Source organism: Ailuropoda melanoleuca, chromosome 4 (assembly GCF_002007445.2).
Source record: "Ailuropoda melanoleuca isolate Jingjing chromosome 4, ASM200744v2, whole genome shotgun sequence".
Taxonomy (NCBI): Eukaryota; Metazoa; Chordata; class Mammalia; order Carnivora; family Ursidae; genus Ailuropoda; species Ailuropoda melanoleuca.
Genome location: NC_048221.1, coordinates 24775489 through 24789275, shown reverse-complemented (window position 1 = coordinate 24789275; position 13787 = coordinate 24775489). Strand labels below are relative to the sequence as shown.

The window sequence follows — 13787 nt, the reverse complement described above, 5'->3', positions numbered from 1 at the left end:
TAAATGTTTGTATCTCTTGAGATTTCTTTGACCCATAATTACTTAGGATTTTGTTGTTTAATTGCCAAGTATTTTGGGGTTTTCCAGCTGTCTCTCTGTTATTGATTTTTGGTTTAATTTTATTGTAGTCAGAATACTTTGTATGATTTCTCTTCTTTTAAATTTGTTAAAGTACATTTTATGGCCCAGAACGTGTTGTGTCTTGGTGACTGTTCCATATGAGGTTGAGAAGAATGTGTATTTTGATGTTGTTTGATGAAGTAGTCTACAGATGTCAACTGTATTCAATTGAATAATGGTACTGTTTAGTTCAACTGTGTCTTTACTCATTTTCTGCTGCTGGATCTCTCCATTACTATAATAGTGGATTAATCTATTTCTTCTTGTCTGTCAGGTTTTCTCTCATATATTTTTACATTCTCTCGTTAGGTACATTAACAATCTCTGTGTCTTTTGGGAGAATTAACCCCTTTATCATTATGTAATGGCCCTGTTTATCCCTGATAATTTTCCTTGCTCTGAAGTCATCTATTTCTAAGTTAATATAGCTATTCCAGTTTTATTTTGGTTAATGTTAGCATGGTATATCTTTCTCCATCCCTCTTCTTTTAATCTATCTCTGTTTTCATAGTTAAAATGGTTTTTTTGTAGACCACATATAGTTAGGTCTCATTTTTTTGTATCCACTCTGACCATTTATGTCTTTTAATTGATATATTGAAACCAATTGCATTTAAAGTGATTATTGATATAGACGGATTAATATCTACCAGAGCCCAAGGCAGGGCTTAATCCCAGGACCCTGATATCATGACCTAAGCCAAAATCAAGAGTTGGACACTTAAACAACTGATTAGTTGATTAGTTAAACAACTAATTAGCACCCCTAATTAGTGATGTTGAACATCTTTTCATGTGCCGTTTGGCCATCTGTACTTCTTCTTTGGAAAAATGTCCATTCAGATTCTAGGCCCATTTTTTAAATCAAGTTATTTGCTTTTTGTTGTTAAGTTTTATGATTTCTTTGTATATTTTGGATATTAACTCCTTGTCAGATAATGTGATTTATAAATATCTTCTCCCATTCCGTAGTTTGTCTTTTTATTTTGATGATGGTTTCTTTCACTGTGTAGAAACTCTTTAGTTTGATATAGTCCCATTTGTTTATTTTTGCTTTTGTTTCCCTTTCCTTAGGAGTCATATCCACAAAAATATAGCTAAGACTGATGTCAAGAAGCTTACCAACTATGTTTTCTTTTAGGAATTTTATGGTTTCAGGTATTACGTTCAAGTCTTTAATCCATTTTAAATTAATTTCTGTGTGTAGTGTAAGTGCTCTAGTTTCGTTCTTTTGCATGTGGCTATCTAGTTTTCCCAGCACCATTCATTGAAGAGATTGTCCTTTCTCCATTGTGTGTTCCTCACCCTTTATGTGAGGGTGTATTTATTTATTTATGGGCTCTGTATATATATTTCTGGGCTCTCAATTCTGTTCTATTGATCGGTGTGTCTGTCTTTATGCCAGTTCCATGCTATTTCGATTTCTATAGCTTTGTAATATCATTTGACATCAGGGAGCATAATACATTCAGCTTTGTTTTTCTTTCTCAAGATCACTTTGGCTATTCAGTATTTTTTGTTATTCTATACAAATTTTTGAATTAGTTATAGAAAAATGCTATCGGAATTTGATAGGGATTACATTCAATCTGTTGATTTCTTTGGGTGGTATGGATATTTTAACGATATTGATTCCTCTAATCCATGAGCACAGAATATCTTTCTATTTGTGTCTTCAGTTTCCTATATCAGTGTCTTATAGTTTTCAGTTGACAGATCTTTCACCTCCTTGATTAAATTTATTTCTAAGTATTTTATTTTTTTGATGTAATTGTGAATGGGATTGTTATCTTAAGTTCTCTTTTTGATAGTTCTTTATTACTGTATAGACATGCCACTGATTTCTATAGATTCATACTGTATCCTGCAATTCTGTATTTATTAGGTCTAACAGTTTTATAGTATATATGTATTTTATATAGTACATCATTAATTTTTGATGTAGTGTTCAATGATTCATTAGTTACGTATAACACCCAGTGCTCATCACAACACATGCCCTCCTTAATACCCGTCACCCTGTTACCTCCTCCCCCACCATTCTCCCCTCTGAAACCTCCAGTCTGTTTCCCGGGGTCCATAGTCTCTCATGGTTCATCTCCCTCTCTGATTTCTCCGCCTTCAGATTTCCCTCCCTTCCCCTGTGGTCCTCCGTGCTATTGCTTATGTTCCATGTATGAGTGAAACCATTTGATAATTGTCTTTGTCTGCTTGTCTTACTTCACTTAGCATAATACCCTCCAGTTCCATCCGTGTCAATGCAAATGGTGGGTATTCATCCTTTCTGATGGCTGAGTAATATTCCATTGTGTATATGTACCCCAACTTCTTTATCCATTCATCTGTTGAAGGCATCTCAGCTCCTTCCACTTTTCTCAGTTCCAACAAAGTCTTTAGAATTTTGTATATAAAGTATCTGTGAATAGTGACGGTTTTACTTCTTTCTTTCCATTTTGGATGATTTTATTTTTTTTCTTGCTTAATTTCTGTGGCTGGAATTTCTAGTATTATGTTGAATAGAAGTGTGGAGAGTGGGCATCCTTGTCTTGTTCCTGATCTTAGAGGAAAAGCTTTCACCATTGAGTATGTTAGCTGTGGGTTTATCATACATAGCCTTTATTATGTTGAGGTATGTTCCTCTGTACCCACTTTGTTGAGAGTTTTTATCATAAATGGATGTTTAATTTTGTTAGATGCCTTTTCTGCATCTGTTGAGATGATAATATGATTTTTGTCTTTAACTTTGTTAATGTGGTATGTCACCTTGAATGACTTGTGGATGTTGAATCATCCTTGATCTCTGGAATAAATCTCACTTGATTATAGTGTATGATTCTTTTAATGTATTGTTCCATTTGGTTTGCTATATTTTGTTGAGTATTTTTGCATTTACGTTCATTAGATTTTGGCCTGCAATTTTTTTTTTTTTTTTTTTTTTTTTTTTGTGGTGCCCTTGTCTGATTTTGGTATCAGGGTAATGCTGCCCTCATAAAATGAGTTGGGAAGTGTTTTCTCCTCTTAAGATTTTTTTTTAAAAGATTTTATGTATTTGTTAGAGAAAGCATGAGCAGGGGTGGGGGCAGAGGCAGAGGGAGAGGCACATTCTCTGCTGTGCAGGGAACCTGACACAGGCTTGATCCCAGAACTCTGGAATATTGACTGGAGCCAAAGACAGACACTTAACTGACTGAACCACCCAGCCATCCCTCCTGTGAAGTTGTTTGAAGGAAGAGTTTGAGAAGGATAAGTATTAAGCCTTCTTTAAGTGTTTGCTAGAATTCACCAGTGAAACTGTCTGGTCCTGGACTTTTGTTTTCTGGGAGTTTTTTTTATTACTGATTTAGTCTCCTTGTTAGTAATCGGTTTATTCAGATTTTCTATTTCTTCATGATTTATCTTAGAAGATTCTATATTTTGGGGAATTTTTCCATTTCTTCTAGGTTGTCCAATTCATAAGCATATGATTATTTGTAGTATAATTGTAACTTTAGTTGTAACCTCTCTTTCATTTCTGATTTTATTTGAGCCCTCTCCTTTTCTTGGTCAGTCTAGCTAAAGGTTTGTCAATTTTGTATATCTTTTCAAAGAACCACCTCTCAGTTTTACTGATCTTTTCTATTTATTTATTTTTTTGTCTCAATTTGATTTATTTGCACTCTGATCTTTGTTATTTTCTTCTTCTTCTAACTTTGGACTTCATTTATTCTTTTTCTAGTTCCTTTAGGTCTAAAGTTAGATTGTTTGAGGTTTTTCTTATTTCTTGAGATAGGCTTTATTGCTGTGATCTTCCCACTTAGAACCACTTTTGCTGCACCCCATAGATTTTGGTGTGTCATATTTCTGTTTTCATTTGTCTTCAGATATTTTTAAATTTCTTCTTTGATTTCTTTGATGACCCATTTGTTGTTTAGTAGCATGTTACTTAATCTCCACATTTTTTATAATAATATTTTTATTGTATTATGTTAGTCACCATACAGCACATCCCTATTTTTGATGTAAAGTTCCATGATTCATTACTTGCATATAACACCCAGTGCTCCAGGCAATACGTGCCCTCCTTAATACCCATCTCCACATTTTTGTCGGTTTTCCAGTTTTCTTTTTGTAATTGATTTCTTGTTTTATTACCATTGTGATCAAAGAGAATGCTTAATATAATCTCAATCGTGGGGCACCTGGGTGGCTCAGTTGGTTCAGCATCCAACTCTTGGTTTTGGTTTGGGTTATGATCACAGGGTTGTGAGATTGACCCGGCATCAGGCTCCATGCTCAGCAGGGAGTCTGCTTGAGTTTCTCCCACCATTTCCCTCTGCCCCTCCCCTCCCCCTGCTTGTGCTCTCTCGTTCTCTCTCTCTTTCTCTAAAATAAATATATATTTTTTAAATATTTAAGTGTATATATATTTTATACATATACATATATAATATATATAATATATATATTATGTATGTATATATATGTGTATATATATTATATATATAATATATATATAAAATAACCCCAATCTTGAATTTATTGAGACTTGTTTTGTGGCCTAGCATGTGATCTGTCCTGGAGAATGTTCCACATGCATTTGAGAAGAATGTGTATTCTGCCTTTGGCTGGGATTTTCTCCCTGTGTCTACTATTAGTCCATTTGGTCTAATGTGTCATTTAAGGTCAGTGTTTCCTCATATTCTGTCTGGCTGTTTTATCCATTGATGTAAGTGGGGGTATTAAAGTGTCCTACTGTTATTGTATTACTGTCAATTTCTCCCTTTAGATCTGTTAATATTTGCTTTATATATTTGGTGCTCCTATGTTGGGTACATATATACTTATAAATGTTGTGTCTTCTTGCTGTATTGACCCCCTTATCATTATGTAATTCCCTTCTTGGTCTTTCATTACAGTCTTTGTTTTAAAGTCTATTTCATCTGATATGAGTATCAGCTTTCTTTTCATTTCTATTTGCATGAACTTTCTTTTCCTATCCCTTTACTTTCAGTCTGGTGAATCCTTACTTCTAAATTGAGTCTCTTGTAGACAGCATAGAGATGGGTCTTTTTTTTAATCCACTCAGCCATTTTATGTCTTTTCATTGGAGAGTTTATTTACATTTAAAATAATTAATGATAACCATTTTGTAATTGTTTTCTGCCTGTTTTCTTAGTTCCTCTCTGTTCTTTTCTTCTCTTTTCTCTCTTCCCTTGTGGTATGATGGCTTTCTTCAGTTTCCTGTTTAGTTTCTTTTCTCATTTTCTTTGTGGTATTTACCAGGAGTTTTTTTCTTTGTGGCTGCTGTGAGGTTCACATACAGCATCCTGTGTTTATCATAGTTTAAGATGAGAGTAGCTTAAATTTGAATACATTCCAAACAATATTTTTACTACCCCTCCATTTTATATTTTTAATGTCACATTTTACATATTTATATTTTATGCATCCCTCACCTATTGTAGTTTTAGTGAATTTTATTACTTTTGTCTTTTAACCTCCATACTTGCTTTATAAGTGATTGAATCTACTACCTTTACTATTTACCTTTTCCAGTGAGAGTTTTACTTTCATGTATTTTTGTTATTAATTACTGCCATCTCTTTTCATCTCAAGGAAGTCTCCTTAATATTTCTTGTAAGGCCAGTTTAGTGATGATAAACTTCTTCAGTTTTTGTTTATCTGGATAATTTCCCTTTGTTCCCCCAGCTTTATTAAGTAATTATTATGCAATTGACTGATTGCAGGAATACAACTAGCTGATTTTTAGTACATTTATACAATTGTGCAACCATCACCAAAATCCAATTTTAGGACACATCCATCATCTCAGAGTTTCCTTGCTTGTGCCTACTTAGTCAATTCCTATTGCTACTCCCAGCCCCAGGTAACCACTGATCTGCTTTCTCTCTCCACAATTATTCCTTTTCTAGAAATTTTATAAATGAGACATTTTAAGGCCTAGAATGTGGTTTATCTCTGCAAATGTTCTATATGCCATTGAAAAGAATCTGTATTTTGCTGTTTTTGAATGGAATGTTCTATAAATGCCAAGTAGGTGAAGCTGGTCTATACTATATACTTATTGATTTTCTGTGTAATTGTTCAATCAGTTTTTGAGAGAGGTTTGAAATCTCTTAGCAATGGAGATTGCTTCTGACAGTTCTATCAATATTTGTTTGTGTTTTGATGTCCTGTTATTAGATGTGTAAATGCTTAAGATTACTATGACCTCTTAATAAATTGACTTTTTTTTTTAATCCCTGGTCTATCCTTTGCTCTGAAATCTATTTTGTATGATACTATTACAGACCCCAGGTTTCCTTTCAATAGTGTTAGCATGGTATGTATTTTTCCATACTTTGTGTCTTTATATTTAAGCTGTATTTCTGTAGACAACATATAGTTAGGTCTTCTTTGTTTTTATCCAACCTGATAATTGTTGCCTTTAGTGAAATTGTTTAGACCATTTACATTCAATGAGATAATAGAGTTATATTTAACTCTACTGTCTTACAACTTGCTTTCTGTTCTGCCTATCTGTTTTTTGTTCCATTTCCTCATTTTCTTTTTCTTTCAATTGAGAATGTGTTATGATTCCATTTTATCTCCTTTGTTGACTTACTAGCTATAATTTTTTGTTTTATTCTTTTTGTTATTTCCTTGGGATTATAGTATACCTTTTAACATATCACAGTCCATCTTCAGGTAAAATTATAAGAACTTACAACAATATACTTCCATCTCTCTCCTACCAGCCTTTGTTTTATTATTGTCATATATTTCACTTATACATGTTATAAAACCCATAGCACATTGTTATTCTGCTCTAGTCCGTAATCTTTCATTTTGTAATTTTTTTTAAAGATTTCATTTATTTGTTTGACAGAGAGAGAGGGAAAACACAAGCAGGGAGAGCAGTAGGCAGAGGGAGAGGGAGAAGCAGGCTCCCCGAGGAGCAGGGAGCCCAATGCAGGGCTCGATCCCAGGACCCTGGAATCATGACCTGGGCTGAAGGCAGATGCTTAACTGACTGAGCCACCCAGGTACCCTAAATAGTCAGTAATCTTTTAAAGAGACTTAAATAATAAGAGACAAATATTTATGTTTACCTACATAGTTACCATTTCTGGCACTCTTTATTCTTTTGTGTTGTTCCAAATTTCCATGTACCTGAAACTTCTTTAACCTTTCTTATACTGTATATCTACTGGTAATGAGTCCTTTCATTTTCTCTACATTTGGATGGAAATCAGGGAATTTTTCTTTTGGATTTCATACTTTTGATCTCTAGAAGTTGCATTTGGTTGTTTTTTCTGTTGCCTGTTTCTCTATTCCTTACGTTCGTTTTTCTTTAACTCCTTCAGCATATTTGTAATAGCTCTTTTAACATTCCTATCTTCTTGTTGTATTATCTCTATCACTTGTATGTATCTATTGACTGATTTTTTTCTCCTGGTTATGGATAAATGCTGGGATTTTTTTTATTCCTTTAAAGAGCATTAGATTTTACTTCTTCGGGTAAATTACTGGATTAGTTTGATGTTTTCAAGGCTTGTTTTTAAGCTTTCATTTGGTAGTATTAGAACAGGCTTTATTCTAAGGCTAGGTTAGCTTTGCTACTAAGGCACAATCCCTCTGATGTTGCCTCTGAATTCCTCTGGTGTTCAACGAAGATTCAACTCTAGTTGGCAAGAACTCCTATCTCCAAGTTTTGGGTAAGCTTTGGTAGCTGCTCAGTTTACAGCTCCCCAGATATTCTTTGCCTTGTCTCCCATAGTTTTACCCTATTCATATATGACTTAGCATTTAGCAATAGAATCAAGAGGATACCCATGCAGACTTCTGGACCTCTTTTCCATGCATCTCCCTCGTCTCTGGTACTCTGCCCACAGATTCTGCAACCTCAGCCATCCTCAACTCTGATCTCTGTTTATTCAACTCAGCGATACTATCAAGTACTGATTTTTATCACCTCTCTGTTTTGTAGTCTGCAAAGTGCCTCCAGGTGGATAGCTGAGGCAATCATAGGGACCACCTTAATTGTCTCCCTTTTTTCAGGGACCACAGTGTTGCACCGGCTGTTGTATAATTTCCAAAAACAGTTGTTTCATTCACTTTACCTAGTTTTCCAATTGTTTATGGGAGTAGAGTAATTTAGTTCTGATTATTTTATTTTTTTAAGATTTTTATTTATTTATTGAGAGACAGAGCATGAGCTGGGAGAAAGGCAGAGAGAGAAGCAGTCTCCTCGCCGAGTAGGGAGCCCAATGTGGGGCTCAATCCCAGGACCCTGAGATCATGACCTGAGCCAAAGCCCAACGACTGAGCCACCCAGGCACCCCCTGATTATTTTATCAAGGCTAGAGAAGCAGAAATTGATTTCATTCAATTTTAAAATCAGCAATTTATAGCAATCTTTATTTTGGTTTTACAGGGCAAAGAAAGAGATTGAATACCAGGAACTGATGTTTCTTTTAACTGGAGGAGTAAGTCTTAAGAGTGCTGAGAAAAATCCTGATCCAACTTGGCTACAGGATAAAAGCTGGGAGGAAATTTGTCGTGCAAGTGAATTTCCTGCCTTCAAAGATCTCAGGTAATTGTTTAAACTTGATGAGAGCATTGAACAAGGATAGGTAAATTTGTAATCTCCTTGTTTAACAATCTCTTTTTAAATCATTTTCCAATGAAATAACAACTATTAAGCTTTTTTTCCATTAGGAAGCATTTTTGTGAACATATAACTGAATGGCGGGAAATTTATGACAGTAAAGAACCACACAATGCTAAATTTCCGGGACCAATGGATGAAAAACTAAATGAACTACAGAAAATAATAATTCTTCGGTGCTTAAGACCTGATAAGGTAAAAAGACCAATGTGTTCTATTTGGAATCCAGTTAGTTTGCCATTTAAGAATAAGTCCTGGGAATTAAAGGCACAACATAAGGAATACCGTCAGTGATATTCTAAAAGCGATGTAATGGGGCAGACGGTAGCTACACTTGTGGTGAACACAGTATGCTGTATAAACTTATTAAATCTAAGTTGTACACCTGACACTAATGTTACAACGTGTGTCAACTATACTCAAATTTTTTAAATAAGTTGTTTTAAGTTTAAAGTTATTGTTATTTGGTTCTTTGACCCTCATTCTAGATACTCAAAGAGGTTCATTGAGCTCCTTATATTTGTAGGTTTACAGTTTTCCTCAACTTGAGAAAAATTTTGGCCATTATTTCTTCAAATACTTTTTAAAAAAGATTTTATTTATTTATTTGAAGGGGGGAGGGGCTGCAGAGGAGGGAGAGAATCTCAAGCAGACTCCATGCGGAGCATGGAGCCTGATGCAGGGCTCAATCTCATGACCTTGAGATCATCACCTGAGCCAGAACCAAGAATCTGAGGCTTAACCAGCAGAGCCACACAGGTGCCCCTTCAAATATTTTTTGCCACTCCACCCTCTGATTCCAAATAAATATACATTAGACTGCTTGGTATTATACCATAGATGACTGCTCTGTTAATTATTTTTAAATCTTATATTACTGTGCTTCAGTTTATATAGTTTCGATTTCTATCTTTAAGTTTACTGATTTCTTCTTTTATAGCATCTAATCTGCTATTGTTCCTATCCAATTGATTTTTTTGTTTCAGAGGCTCCTGGGTGGCTCAGTCAGTTAAGCAACCAACTCTTGGTTTGGCTCAGGTTATGGTCTCAGGGTCATGGGATTGAGCCCCATTTGGGACTCCTCATTCAGTGGGGAGTCTGCTTGAGATTCTTTCTCTCCCTCTCCCTCTGCCTTCCCCCCCCCACCCCTGCTTGCACACACTCAGGTGCACTTTCTCTCCCTCTCTCTCAAATAAATAAATAAATCTTTAAAAAATTTTTTTTGTTTCAGCTATTATATATTTCACTCTTAGAAAGTTCATTGGGGAGGGGAGCCACCTGGGTAGCTCAGTTGGTTAAGTGTCTGCCTTTAGCTCAGGTCATGATCCCAGGGTCCTGGGATCAAGCTCTGCATTGAGCTCCATGCTCAGCAGGGAGCCTGCTTCTCCCTCTCCCTCTGCCTGTTTCTCCCCCTCCTTGTGCTCTCTCTCTCTGTTAAATAAATAAATAAATAAAATCTTGAACACAGTTATAACAACTGCTAATTCCATCACTTCTGGATCTGTTTCTATTGGCTGATTTTAGTCTTGGTTATGGATTATATTTTCTTGCTTCTTGGCCTGCCCAGTAATGTTTGATTGGATGCCAGACATTGTTGATAATTTGATTTTGTTATGTTCCTTTAAAGATTGTAGAGTTTTATTCTGCTAGTTCAAGGGTCAGCAAACAGCACTTTTGGGTCAAATCCACCCCATGACTGTTTTTGTCCAGCCCATGAGCTGATAATTGTGTTTACATTTTAAAGAGTTGTTTTAAAAAAGAAGAAAAAGAATGTGCAGCAGAAATTGTATGTGGCCCACAGCACCTAAAGTTTTTACTATCTAGCCCTCTGTAGAAAATGGTTACCAATCCCTTTGGCTACATAGTTACATTACTTAATTTCAGATTGTTCCTTTCAAAGGTTATTTTAGTATTTGTTAGCACCAATGTAGAACAGGCTTCACTCAATGGATAGTTTAGCTCCACTACTAAAGTGTGACCCTTCTGAGGACTTTACTGAATGCCCCAAGTGATCACCAAGGGCTCTCCACTGTGGCTATTGGGAACTTGAATAATTCCCAGTCTTGCATGAACTGTTAGCTTTGTAGATCCCCAGTTCATAGCTCTCCAGTCACTCTTTTCTTAGTCTCTGCATGCACACCATTGTATTCAACAAAGATTCAAGAGTACAGTTATGCAGGTTTCTTTCTTTTTTTACAGGTAGTTCCCTTCTAATTTGAATTCTGCAACTTCTAGTGACCTCCTTCTTTGAACTCTGATTTCCATCTTCCCAAGTCAACAACACTGTGTTGCTCTGCTTTCAATCACTTTTCCTATTCCACAGGTTGGAATGTACCTCCCTGAAGAAAGATAAAGGGATAATAGATCTCACCTCATGTGTTTCCTCTTCCATAGACATCAAAGTCTGGTACCACCTGTTGTCTGAATTGCCTAGTGTTTGAAAATGGTTGTTTTTGGGGCACCTGGGTGGCACAGAGGTTAAGCGTCTGCCTTCGGCTCAGGACGTGATCCCAGCGTTATGGGATCGAGCCCCACATCAGGCTCCTCCGCTATGAGCCTGCTTCTTCCTCTCCCACTCCCCCTGCTTGTGTTCCCTCTCTCGCTGGCTGTCTCTATCTCTGTCAAATAAATAAAATCTTTAAAAAAAAAAAAAAGAAAATGGTTGTTTTTAAAATTTTGTGCATTTTTAGTTGTTTATATGAGAGTGTAAAACTGTTATATGCCCATGTTAGCAGAAGCGGCCATATTGGCTGGAAGTAAAAGATGGTAGAAAACCTTATACATGTCACAATTTTATATGTTTAAACATGCACAGAATGTTTTTTTTCTTTTCTTTTCTTCCACGTTTTTATTTAAATTCCAATTAGTTAACATACTATAATATTAGTGTCAGGTATTAGTGTATAATATTAGTGTCAAATCTAGAATTTAGTGATTCACACTTGCATACTACACCCAGTGCTCATCACAAGTGCCGTCCTTAATCTCCATCACCTATTTCATTCATTCCCTCACCCACCTCCCCTCTAGTAACCCTCAGTTTGTTCTCTATAGTTTAGAGTCTGTTTCCTGGTTTGCCTCTTTCCCCCCCATGTTCATCTGTATTATTTCATAAATTCCACAGTTGAGCAAAATCATATGGTATTTGTCTTTCTCTGACTGACTTATTTCCCTTGGCACAATACTCTCCAGCACCATCCATGTCATTGCAAATGGCAAGATTTCATTCTTTTTTATGGCTGAGTAATATTTCATTGTATACAAATACTACATCTTCTTTATCCATTCACAAGATGATAGACATTTGGCCTCTTTCCATAATTTGGCTATTGTTGATAATGCTGCTGTAAGCATTGGGGTGCATGTATCCCTCAAATCAGTATTTTTGTATCCTTTGAGTAAATACCTAGTAGTGCAATTGCTGGATCATAGAGTAGTTCTATTTTTAACTTTTTGAGGAACCACCATGCTGTTTTCCAGACTGAACTTGTAAAACTCAACACCTAAAAAAACAAATAATAATCCAGTTAAAAAATGGACAGAAGACATGAATAGACATTTTTCCAAAGAAGACATACAGATGGTCAACAGACACAAAAATCTTTCTATAGGTGAAATAAACAGGCTGATAATGATTTTCACACATTCAAGAAAGGTGATTATGGTGTTACAAAAGAAAAAATTTTATTTTTTTGATAGCTAATGCTTATTTTATTTTACCATATAAAATATTTAATCTTTTTACCTCCTATTAACAAGAATATTATTCTAGTTTCTGGGCTGATTAATTTTCAGTGGAATATACCTTTCTCTTTCATTAAATGCTTATGACAAGTTAGATCCTATTTCATCTCATTAGGAAATGCATTTCCAATTATATATTGTTTTAATTTAATTTCAGTAAGCCAGCATGCTTGGGTGGCTCAGTCCACCTTCAGCTCAGGTCATGATCCCAGGATCCAGTCCCGCATCGGGCGGGGTCCCTGCTCTTCAGGGAGCCTGCTCCTCCCTCTGCCTGCACCTCCCCCTGCTTGTGCTCTCTCTCTCTCTCTGACAGATAAATAAAATCTTTAAAATAACAATAATGATAATAATTTCAATTGGCCAACATATAGTAAGTACATCATTAGTTTTTGATGCAGTGTTCAATGATTCATTAGTTGTGTATAACACCCAGTGCTCATCACATCAAGTGCCCTCCTTAATGCCCATCCTCCAGTTACCCAAAAGAAAAAATTTTAAATGGAAAACCAAAAACTATGTTCATACATGTAGTTTAAACTTTGAGAAAGTCAACTTCATCTTTCTGAGCTCCATGTATAAAATGGAGCTTTTTACTTTTTCTTTTCTTTTCTTTTTTTAACATTTTATGTTTTTAGTAAAGCTTCACAAGGAGCATCATCTAATGCTTCACTTAGCCTCTGAGTAGACGCAAACAGAGGCTTGCATAATTATTAGACTCCTGAGAATTTCTTATTTTAACTCTCAAAGACCTTTGTGCATTGTTAACTTACCTCATTCTTTCCTACCTGACAGTTGTGTGTATATATATGTATATGTTCTTTTCCTTAGACAGTAAGTCCCTTTAAAGCCAAAACAATGCTGTATTCATTATGTTATCACCAATAGCCTCCCTTGTTCATTGTAAACTTAGGAATGATTAGCTCTGCATCTGTGAAATACTTGCCTAATTTGCACTCCACAGAATGGCTCCCTGATGGCCAATGGAAATGTTGTTTCAATGCCAAGTGTGGAGTTATTGCCTAGTCTGCCACGCTTGGGAGCCTGTGCTTCAGCATTACAGCACTTACCACTCTGGAACACGCAGTAATTGTCTGCTTGTTTGTTAGTTAGCATCTCCCATTATGCTCTGAGCTTCTGGAGGTCAGAACCCATGTCTTATTTTACTCAGTGTTTCCAGGACTTCAAGCAATGCCTGGAAGGACATCTCAGTAAATGTCTGTGAATTGAATTGAACTGAATTGAATTGAATTGAATTGAATTGAATTGAATTGAA

At 35.6% G+C, this 13787-nt stretch overlaps 1 protein-coding gene across 1 annotated transcript in view; it reads left to right on the top strand.

Moving 5' to 3' along the window:
* DNAH12 (dynein axonemal heavy chain 12) overlaps positions 1–13787 on the top strand; it is a 192987-nt gene that overhangs the window by 155999 nt on the left and 23201 nt on the right. The window contains exons 61-62 of the mRNA XM_034658502.1: positions 8537–8695; positions 8821–8965. Coding sequence (XP_034514393.1) covers positions 8537–8695; positions 8821–8965 — 304 coding nt within the window. The remainder of the gene's footprint in view (positions 1–8536; positions 8696–8820; positions 8966–13787) is intronic.